We start from the raw sequence: 12,181 nt of genomic DNA, 5'->3' as shown, positions 1-12,181 counted from the left end.
AGAAACATTGAAATCAGATCTTTATTGTCTCTTAGAACTTTACAAGTACACTTTTGGCTTTATTTGTAGGGTATTTTGTTTAACGCTATTGTATCATAGCACGTAAAGATGAGTGCGGATGATTAGATGATTAGAATTTTATCTAAGATGTCCTGGGGCATATCGGGGTCAAATTTTGTTGGTGGTGTATTATGAGAATTCGTTTCAGTGGTTTACATTATGCAACATTGTGTTATGAGGATGGGATCTACTATTAACGCGGATTTCGAACTATGACTGCAGGCTAGATCTGGTGCAGTCGGAGGATACAAGGTCATACTCATGCAAGATCAATCTTCACTGTATAGGCCGTACCCCACCACACCATCTCGCATCAAAGAGAACTGGATTACATTAGCACGATCTCCGATTTTGTTTCTGACAAAGATTCTGTTTCTGATATCAATTCCATTGACAAAGATTGCAACTATCTCAATATAACTAGGATCAAAGAAAGAAAGAATCTACACCTAAAGAAAAAAAAAATAATGGAAGTATCTACACACTTGTATTAGCTTTTCTCATATTACCATCCTATTTTTAAGCCTTACATTTTATTCCTCTTTTTTTCTTTTTTTATTTTCCTTTCTATTTACTGCGTATAAAGACGTAGTATTTTGAAACCAGAAAGTCAAATGTTCAGAGTAATACCCACATGCATGCCTTAAATGATTATTCTTATTATGTATAATCAAAATTAAAAGACCTTACTATTCCATCTTATTGGTGTTTTCTCTACAATAATGCCTCTCCCCCCCCAAAAAAAAAAAAACTGTAGCACCCATTTCTTTCTTCCTTTTCTTTTTCTTTTCTTTTTCTTTTTTCTTTTTCTTTTTCTTTTTTTTTATAGAAACTATATACTTATGTTTCTAGGTGGGATTGTAGCTAATATTGGTAATTCCTTTGAAGCATTTCTTGGCAGCTACTGTACCTTGCTTGTTGAAGTAGCAAGTAGCCTAAGACCTATTTTTAAGTCTTTGCTGCATGAAAACACTACATCTATATTTGCATAGAATTTTATTTTAGCACAAATAAGTTCTCCTTAAAAGAACCAACTACCATAGTAACTAATCCCACTGAATTTAATAGCGACGTTAACAAAAAAAAAAAAAAAAAAAAAAAGTAATAACTGATGCTTCAAGTACATATGTACCAAGTACGAGTTGCTAAGTTGCTGAATGTACATGTTTCTTATTATTCACATATATAAGACGCACCCTTACTCCATAACTAACAATTTACCTTTGGTCTTTATGACACGCACATGCATTTTGTATAGTATACTCATATGTGCAGGCCTCCGGTGCTTGGGGTCCCTGGTTCGATCCCAGCTCACGCCGTGTGGACTTTGTGGTGGACAAACACCGTGCTCGTGGGTTTTCTCGGGGTTCTTCCGTTTTCTCCCACTTTCTTCATTCCACCATTTGACTCATCTCTCATCATCACCGTCTCCTTTAGCCTAACCGGCATAACCGTGGGACGTAAAACTTAAAGATTTCATTTCATTTTGTTTTTATATGTGCAGGGTGCTTCTAAAAATCAGCGTCCGGTTTCAAAGTATTATAGCTTGAAAACGGTTAAATGTATTTGAATGAAGTTTTGTTTTATTAGTAGTAAATGTCACCACTGTACAGGAGTAACGGACGGGAGATCGGCAACTTCCATCACAATACCAGGTATGGGTGGAGTTTGACTATCGAGTTAATGTGTGCTTTGTGATTAAAGGAGCCAAATTGAACACTTATGACCCGAAAACTTGAGATAACTACAATTATTTTGCTTTTTGTAACAAATTTGTCTTCCTTTTATAAAGCCAATACTGTACTTTAAAATCGGGTTATATGTGAATACACACCACTTCAAAATTGAATGAAGACTTTAGACACATCCTGCATGCAATTCTGTTTAATAATTGTGTAAATTTTATTTGATAATATTTTAAACTTAGATTCTAAAGTTTTATGTACGAGGACCATCCAGAAACTGGTACTCGTTTGCGCCGCATGAAGCGCTGACGACTCGGGGAGCCGCTGGGCAAGGTCAGACCGCGTCAGTGGCTTGCAGTGATGCCAATTGGCGGGAAATTTCCCTTGGCGCAGGGAAATTTTGAGTAAATTTTGGAGAAAAGGGAAAAAGGGAAAATGCTTGTAATCTCTCAATATTGCAGGGAAATTTGAACCTCTCTTCAATCATTTATAGATTGAATGTATTTACGTATCTGATTAATCTCATTAAAATTCAGTATATATTCAACGTCGTATTTATTCCAAACATAATCCGTTGCACATATTTCATATAAATTCTCACAAGTTATCTTGCTTTGCAATCGTTAATATTTATCAACATTACACATCGATCAACATATTCAGCTAAATTCGAAACATTACAACAATGCTTATTTAAAATCTTTATCAAAATTAACCTTCCCATTGTTGAATTGAATGCAATGCAATAAGATAAAATATTTCTCAATTAAATTATCACTCCAACTATTATAACCAGGGGTGCCCACAAGGGGGGGCTATGACGCAAACTGCGTCATTGAAATATTTGGGGGGGTGAAAATCTATATAAATATGTTTGATCATCATCATCATCATAGGTATTCTGCCTTTATTAGCAGGTCACTTGCCGCAGCTGAGAAGCTTCCATGCTCCACGGTCCTCCGCTAACCTTTTCGTCTTCGCGTATGATCTTTCTGTTTTAATATCATCCATTAATTGTAGTCTCTTTCGCCCCCTCCCTCTCTTTCCCGCCACCATACCCTCTAGGACGTCCCTCATGATACAATCTCTTCTTAGGCAATGTCCCAACCAGTTTCTCTTCCTCTTCCTAATAATATCTAAAAGTGTTCTTTTCTCACCCACCATTTCTAACACTCACTCATTCGTTTTCCGCTCGACCCAACTAATTCTTTCCATTCTTCTCCACGCCCACATTTCGAAGGCTTCCAGTCGATTTTCGTCACTTTTACGTAAGGTCCACGTTTCCGCCCCATACAGTACAACACTCCACACGAAGCATTTTATGAGTCTTTTTCTCAACTCTTTGTTCAAGGTCCCACAAAACAGACTTTTCTTTCTTTTAAAGGCTTCTTTCGCCATTCCTATCCTTGCTTTTATTTCACGTTCGCATTTCATGTCATTACTAAGAACACTACCCAGGTATCGAAAACTATTCACTTGTTCTATTTTCTCCCCTCCTACTTTTATATTTGACACAGACCCCTTCGTTCCAATCACCATGGCTTTTGTCTTTCTAACATTTATTTTCATCCCATATTCTTCAAAGCCCTTTCTCATTTTTTCTAACATTTTATTGATTTTCTTTTCAGATTCTGCAACAAGCGCCGTATCGTCTGCAAATCTTATACATCTAATCATTCTACCTCCTACCGAAATGCCATCATCATCATGTAGGCTCTTTTTCACTATTTCTTCTAGATAGACATTAAATAGTGTTGGCGAGAGGCAGCACCCTTGTCGAACTCTCCTTCCAATTGCACTCTCTTCCGTCAGTTCTTCCCCTATCCTAACACTTACTTGTTGGTTCATGTATAAGTTTCTTACGAGTCTTCTATCTTTCCATTCCAACCCTATCTTTGTTAGAACTCCCAACAACAATTCCCAATTCACGCGGTCAAAAGCCTTTTCTAGATCAATAAATACAACATACACCTCTTTCCCTTTTTCTATAAATCTTTCACCGATCACCCTTAATAATCCAATAGCATCTCTTGTGCCCTTGCCTCTTCTAAACCCGAACTGCTCTTCCTCAACATCTTTATTTGTTCTTCCATATAACCTTCTGTTCAGTATTCGGAGCAGAATTTTAGCTGCATGAGATATGAGACTAATAGTTCTATAATCCTCACATCTCTTTGGGTTCGATTTCTTAGCCATCGGTATCATGATCGTTTTCAGAAAGTCTCTTGGCCATTCTCCTGTTTCATATATTTCATTGCATAGTCGCCACAATTCTTTCTTTCCCTTGTCTCCTATATTTTTAATGAATTCGAGGGGTATGTTATCTATTCCTGTTACCTTTCCATTCCTAATCTCGGATATAGCCTTTTCAAACTCATCCCGAAGAATACTAAATCCTTTATCATCCTCGCCTACTTCATTTTCCACTTCAACATTTAGGCTACACGGTCTATCCCTACTCTCATATAAGTCTTCAACGTATTCTTTCCACCTTCCTATGACCTCATTTCTCTCGCTGACTACCTTCTCATTCTTATTTTCTACTGCCATCATAATACTCCCTTGTTTCCTCCGAAATTCCATAGATTTCACCTCCTTGTACATTTCCTCATATTTCCCAACTCTTTCTAATTCTTCTATGTCCTCGCATTTTCTTTTGTAAAACTCTTCCCTCGCTTTGTCTGTTTCTCTTCGTAATTCATTATTTAACTTTCTGTACATCTTTCTGCCCTCTTCTGTATCAATCTGTTTCCACATCTTCCTCTCCCTCATTTTCTGCAACATCTGCTCCGTAACCCATGGTTTCTTAGCAGTTTTGTGTTCGCGGTAACCTACTGCTTCTTCTGCAGCCTGCTGTAAGCAACGTTTAATATGTTCCCACCGTGCGTTATTACCTGCGCCTATCCTTTCCTCGTTTGAACATTTTTCTTCGAATTTTTCAGCGAAAAGATTTCTTATTTCCTCGTTTTTCAACTTTTCAGTATTCAACACTTTGTTACCTACTTTTCTTCTGCCTACATTTTTCAGTTGAATATCTACTTCGGCCAGCACAAGATTATGATCAGAGAAAATATCAGCCCCGGGAAGGGTCTTCGCGTTCTTTAAGCTATTCCGATACCTGTCCTGAATCATAACATAGTCTATCTGATATCTTCCGTCGTCTATTGGTGATTTCCATGTATATCTTCTTCTCTTGTGCTGATTGAACCAAGTGTTCCCAATTACTAGTGAATTCTGTCTACAGAAATTCACCAGTCCCTCTCCCCTTTCATTTCTTTCGCCTAAACCATATTTGCCTACGATACTACCTTCCTGTTTTTCTCCCACAACTGCATTGAAATCTCCCATTAGAATTATGCATGCACCCTTCTTCTCCCTATCTATAATTTCTTCTATTTTCTCATAATTTTCCTCTACTTCTTCATTTGCATGCGAAGTCGTCGGTGCATATGTCTGTATCACCACTAGATCCTTCGTTTTCCCTTTAAGTCTTAACACCATAACTCTATCATCAATAAATTCTACTTTCACTACCTTCTCCTTTAAGCGCTTTCCAAGAATTATTCCTACGCCATTATGACCGCCCTTTTCATTACCTGAGTAAAACATTCTATATCCTTCGCTGTTCAATACTCCATTACCTTCCCATCTAACTTCACAAACGCCTACCAAATCTAAATTATTTTGTTTCATTTCTTCTTTAAGATTTTCTAATTTTCCTCCCTGTAACATAGTACGTACGTTCCATGTCCCTATCCTAAACCTTTTGCTCTTCCTTGTCTTTTTTTCTCTGTTTGTCTTCCCCCCATTATATGTTTGAGGGAGTGTAAAAATTAATCGAAAAGATGGAAGAACACCTACGGATAGATAATTGAGGGAGGGTGCGTCATGGACATGAGGGGGGATGGGCACCACTGTTATAACAGTTTGGTTTTCCCAATCAGAAGATATTTTTCCCAACCAGAAAATTGATTGTGAAGAGGATTCATCGATGTAAGAGAAGAAAATCTGCGTGTCGTGAATGTAAATATGTATATATGAGCGAATACTGGGTCATTAGTGTGTGTGTGTTTGTGTAAGTTTACAAATTTTCTGGTAACTGTGCGCACAGAATTATAAATTCTTAAGAATTCCGCATCTCTAAACTCTGTATTGTGCTTACGAACATTCCTCGTGTACAGCCAAAGACAGTAGCAGCTAGAGTTTTCTTTGTAACTGTTCGTATTCGTTTCAGTAAATATGGGAGTGCTGTTCTTAAGTAAGTACATACCAAATATATACTTAATATTTTCTTTGTATCTTAGGTTACATTAATATTAAAATCTATCATGATATCTAGGATAAAAATTAAATTTACATAATATTTATTTTATATTCTTTATGATTTATTTAGGCTGTCCGTCCTGACCGAGGTATTTATAGGGTTTTTCCGCAGTCACACAAGGCAAATGGAGATATTGTACCTTTAATAGGTCCTACCCTACACCTTTCCATATTCTTCCCCCTCCTCTATCGCGACGCCTTAGATACCTAAACAACAAATCAAGTTCAAATTCTGCGTAAGCTCAAAGGAAGGCTGTCAGGTATCTGCTTGTATGTGGTTATAAGATTGGGGTGAGGGGGTGGAAGCGAAAACGATTAAAAATACGTTTACTAAATACAGTACTTGAACGGTTTGGATGAAGGGAAATCTTGTCCGGAAAAGGGAAATTCTGAAGCTTGTGAAGGGAAAACGGCTCTGAAGGAATTGGCATCACTGGTGGCTTGTCTGCCTGCTCTGTGCGAGGTTGCGTGACGCTAGCAGTGTCTGTGTTGTGTCTGTGCTCGTTTATAATGATTAAACGAATTGAGAACCTCGCCAATTTTGAAGTGAGGGCCGTGATTAAATTTCTTAATGCACGAAACGTTCGACCTTGTGAAATTCATCGCCAATTAAAGGAGGTGTATGGAGACAATGTGATGGACGAGTCGTCTCTTTCTGGCGGGAAAAAGATTTGACAGCGATGAAAAACTTAAACGAGGCGTGGCTACGTATCTCAATACGCTGGCGGCGGAGGACTATGACGCTGGAATACAAAAACTCGTCACACTGTATGACAAATGCCTCAATTTGCTTGGTGATTATGTGGAGAAGCATTGTAAAGTATGATCTTTCCAATAAAAATGTGTATATTTGTTGATATGTACTACTGTGTCTTTATTGCACAAACGGGTACCACTTTCCGGATGGCCCTCGTAAATATGTTTCGTTTTAAAGCAGAAAGCATAATAAAACATATATAAATAAAGTACATAGGCCCTATTTGCGTAAAATTAAATATATTTATGGTTGTCCTATTATTAATAAGATATTTTTCTGTTACTCCTTATATAATAGAATCGGGGAAAACGTCTACAAGAGGGAGCCCATATTAACCGTTCACTGTTAGCTCTGGGCAACTGTATCAATGCGCTCTCCGAGAAAGGAGCAAATCCCAAATACGTCAACTACAGAGATTCCAAATTAACTCGACTCCTTAAGGATGCTCTCTCGGGCAACTTCCGAACAGTGATGATTGCTCACATAAGTCCATCTGGAAGCCAGAAAGAGGAAACGCGGAACACGCTTGTGTACGCAGACCGAGCTAAAAATATATCCAAAAAGGTAAGTGTTCGTTGTAAAGGTATGAAAAGTCATAATTGTAATATGTTGTTCAGATATAGTAAGATCATTTTTTTTAAAATTCTGAATGTAGATGTCCATTTATGATGATCGTTTATTAGCTACAAATAAGCATAATATATTGCTATTTCTATATTGTTAGTTTAGTTTAATACTAAAGCAATTTTTGGAAATGTAATTTTGGAATATCCCCGTTGCTATTAATTTTTAAACCCAAATTTCGTTGAAATATTAAACCATAGACAACTGATTAAGTGCAAAGTGCCGTTCTTCAATTTTCAAGGTTGATATATGCCTTCGTCGATGAAACCAGTTGTACTCTTCACAGAGGTGAAAAAATATAATACACGTGGATTGAATTACTGGATTTTTCACGATTTTTGCAATAAATAAATAAATTGGAAACTGCTATATTAAAGAAAAAGAAATCAGCACAACTTATATGTATTTAGAGTCAAAAGGCGAAGATAGATCTGCACCACAGGTTAACTGAATCCTTGTTCTATCATGCACGCAATTATGGTCATGACATTGATTTTTTTCGAAAAAAATAACGTGAACGGAAAATAAAGGTAAAAGAATACAGAATAAATAATACTAAAGAAATTATATGTCATAGTATTTTACAATGGTCGAAATTACAATGGCTTCTGTCCCAACTGGTAGAATGAACATCAGGTGTGTCACGTGAGCACCCATAGGAACATTAATTGCTTGAGTTATCTGGTGAGTGCTAAGCAATTATTGTCATGGGTATAATATACGGTGAAATTAAACATAAACTATTTTCCATAACATCACATCTTGCCTTCAGTATTTAGAGCTATCTGAACGGTATAAATATCAGATATTTAATCTTTGGTATGTGTTCACGCTGCGAAACAATTTTATGGAAGAACCCTGTACTTCATACAGTAACTTAGAGTGCGGACTTTATATCCTGAAAGTTATACTTTGATACTTCACGTAACTTCTTAATAAATATTAACAAATTAGTTAAGCATAAAGTACACATATTTTAAATAAATTCTTAGACAAACTGTACTATTGAACAATCGCATAGAAATTCAGTCCTATAATAGTATACTTCTACGAGAATAACATATGTGCATACACACTTCAACTTGAAAATTATTTGCATTAAAGCTTTATTATATATTTATATAAGCACCAAAGAATAGCTGTAAGTAAAATGATTTCTGCAATCACTACTCAAAGTAATCACCATTACTATCCAGACCTTTTGATTTGGAATGACCGTATAAATTGCGTTGATTACAATGTGCAAATTTCTACAGGGGGAAGTTATCTATTACCATTTCAGAATGATCGAAAGTAAAATGTGCGTCTGCCATTTTGATTGACTCTCGTGACGACCATATGGTGATCTCAGCACTTATTCAGCTACTGACATCTCTAATAACAGAATTAGACTACACATTGCCTTGACTTTTTTTTTTTTTAAAAGCACATATTCGTATAATTATTGAAGTACTTTTTTTTTTAGTCCTCTTCGTATTATGGGAAATCGTTAGTACCAGAAAAATGGGTCAAAGTAATTCTAGTTTTAGACGTTATCTTATTTGGCAGAATCCAACACAGTAGAGATATCCTGTTACTTCTAGAGTTTAAAACTAAATGTTACGTTTTATGTGCCTTTCAGGTCCAAAGAAATGTATTGGATGTTTCATATCATGTAACTCAATATAAGAAAATTATTAGCGAATTGAAAAATGAGATTTCTCGGTTACAAACAAAAATCCACGATGATCGTTCCCGTTTTCACGGAGGAAGAGCTTCCGCCGGAACAAAGAGACGGGAAGAGGAATTAAAATCCCTCAGGGAAAGGATTGTATCAACTTTCAGGGAACAGATGAAGCTACGGTAAGTAGTGTAAACGGTTACTAATTTTTTTCTAAAATTAAGTATTTTCTCTTATTTCTTACGACTGTCATACAATATTTAATTTTTTAAATGTTAAATTGCATGCGATATGGACATCCATTGATATACAACAGCTTGCAAAACCAGATGGACAGAACAATATTGACACAGATTGTATACAATGATTGTATCAGGACAACATAATATTGGGGCAGGTTTTACGCAATGATCGCCTCAGCACAGGATAATATTGGGACAGATTACATGAATGATACCATCAGACCAAGACAATATTGGGATTTATTACATGTAATGATTGCGTCAGAGTAGTATAATATTGGGCCAGGTTGATTCAATAATTGCACAGACCAGAATAATGTTGCAGAAGATTGCATGCAATGATTGGGTCTTGTATAAAGCCCTTATGTTGTGAACGGCATGATCCAGAAACAGATTTGTATATGAGTACGTGTGTAATACATATTACGTATCTGTTATTCACATATGAAGTTTATATTAATTCTTTAATTTGTATTCTGCACGAATTGTTTTGTAGTGTGTTGTATGGGGGAAAAGTATGAAAGTATCGATTAACACATTTTATACTAACAGATATTCAGAAGAAAGAGAAATAATCATTTTGAAGTAATGAAGAAGGGATACTTCAAAATTGAAAACCTTGTGGTAAAACAAAGTACTATTCCATAAAGCAAAAAGTATGTTTGCAGGAGAGGAAACACACTCATTTTTCAATCCTTAGATCTTTGCACAACTCTTCTCCAGCCTTTAGTTTAGCCTCTAGCAGCCTTTTTTTCGCCATTAAAAAAATATTCTGAGTACACCTGTTGATTGCATCAAAAGCTCAAAATTAACCAAAAATATACTACTAACCATTCTCCACTTCATATTTCAATAGTAGTTTTGTATCAGTAGATTGCCTGCACAGTTTAACACCCGATAGCGCAGGTAGCGACATCTACTAACGTCTGGCAGGTAAGCAATATATATTAGCGTGACTGTTTTTTTACTAGCTTAAGCGTGACGCACAGTCTGAGACGTTTGACGTTTAATACTAGGATTCCTGAGGGATTTACTTCCCTTCCGTTTGATTCTTCTTCTTCTTCTTCTTCTTCTTATTATTATTATTATTATTATTATTATTATTATCATTATTATTATTATTATTATTATTAGTTTAGTGCCAATAGTATATCTTGTCTGACGATCTTGTAGGAGGTTAATTCTGTATGTAGATGAAACAAACGGAGAACATCAGTATGGATTCAAACATGGAGGTTTACAAAATGTTGGAATATGAAAATATATGGAAAGAAAGTTATTTTTAACATCCCACTTTATGTGCTTTTAAGATAAAGGAGACGGATGATTAATGTACGTGAATGAGAGTGAAATAATTGGTGGAATGAGAAAGTGTGAGGAATAGGGAGAACTCCGAGAAAGCTCGTCGAAACGATATCCAATACAAACTCACTTACTTTGGGATCGAATCAGGTGACCCTAGAACCAGATGAGAGCACTCTATCACTGAACCACCGTGCTCCTTCAAATTTGTATTAACTTAAAATCTGTTTCGATTATTCAAATGGATATGTATTGTAGTTTTACATAAGATTTCCGTGTACAGCACCTTCAATAGTGAAATCGGAGGCCGCGGTGGCTCAGTGGTTGTGCCGACGCGTAGTATTTATAATAAAACACGCCGTGGTGCCGGGCTAAAAAAAACACACAAAATAATTTTTAATGTTTCTTACTTAAGAGTGTTATATATAGGGTCTATATATATAATAGCCGTGCAAATGTTTTTAACGATCATCACTCGATAAAGCCACTATAAAGTTCTGATAATCATTTAAATAAAATTCCATTTTGAAATTTGATGTAATATTTTAATAATCACTTTGATGTGGAAAAGTCCAAACATTACACAGTCTTGCAAACCAATTAATATATAATAGTAGAATAGAGTTCTCAGTATAAGTTTCTAAATTACCATCCAACTGATATTACTAGGTAATTAGTCGTAATTACTTTTCTCATTTACAACTGCTGACAGTTCATTACTTGATTCAAGAATAAACTGAGTATAACATAAAAAAAAATACAGCTTACCAATGTACCCTAGAATCCTCAGTAACGGACGCACAAAATATGAGCTATTAAACACTATTTCTTGGCTCGGGAATATTCCAGATAACATCCAACGAAGGCATGTAACATATACTTCTAAGTTATCCAAAATTCCTGATTAGATAGATTTTAATAGGTTATAACTTCGATCACCACTCAATAAGTCGTAGCACACTAAGCTATTGAATAAGTAGAATACCTATGTCTTTTAAACTTCCAAACAGCAATATTGACTAACTGATCAATGGCCACTTCAACTAAAAGTATAAGAACGAAGCACCAGTTTTGGCATCTAACAGGAACATGTGCCCTGTATCTTATTCAGTATACCAATGGTTTCCAAGCCACCTGTCTCTATCCACAAAACGTTCATAGTTACTAAAGTCTCCGCTAATACTTCGGGGCGCTAGTAGTGACTTTTCTTTTTTCTTTTTTTCTCTCTCTAAGAAACTCTTAATTTCCTCACAACATACTACATGGTAGAGTGTTCACCTCGGGTGCATGGTGTCCTGGGTTCGATCCCAGCTCGCACCAAGTGAACTTTGTGGTGGGCAAACACCATGTGCGTAGGTTTTCTCGAGTTTCCCCCCACTTTCTTCATTCCACCATTTCATTCATTCCTCATGATCACCGTTTCCGTTAGCCTAGCCGGCATAATCGTGGGATGTAAAACTTAAAGATTTTATTTCATTTCAATAGTGAAATCTTTTGTGTTTCTTCTGTTTTACTTTTACTTTGGATG

At 36.1% G+C, this 12,181-nt stretch overlaps 1 protein-coding gene across 2 annotated transcripts in view; it reads left to right on the top strand.

Moving 5' to 3' along the window:
• Positions 1-12,181, top strand: part of LOC145663741 (kinesin-like protein KIF19) — a 278,291-nt gene that overhangs the window by 148,064 nt on the left and 118,046 nt on the right. For both annotated transcript variants that reach the window (XM_081729824.1, XM_081729825.1), the window contains exons 7-8: positions 7,123-7,389; positions 9,071-9,291. In XM_081729824.1, the coding sequence (XP_081585950.1) occupies positions 7,123-7,389; positions 9,071-9,291 (488 nt within the window). The remainder of the gene's footprint in view (positions 1-7,122; positions 7,390-9,070; positions 9,292-12,181) is intronic.

The sequence above is a fragment of the Thermobia domestica genome, chromosome 11, assembly GCF_964235325.1.
Source record: "Thermobia domestica chromosome 11, izTheDome1.hap1.1, whole genome shotgun sequence".
NCBI classification, from domain to species: Eukaryota; Metazoa; Arthropoda; class Insecta; order Zygentoma; family Lepismatidae; genus Thermobia; species Thermobia domestica.
Note: the sequence above shows the minus strand (reverse complement) of the source record. Positions and strands in the feature narration are given on the sequence as shown.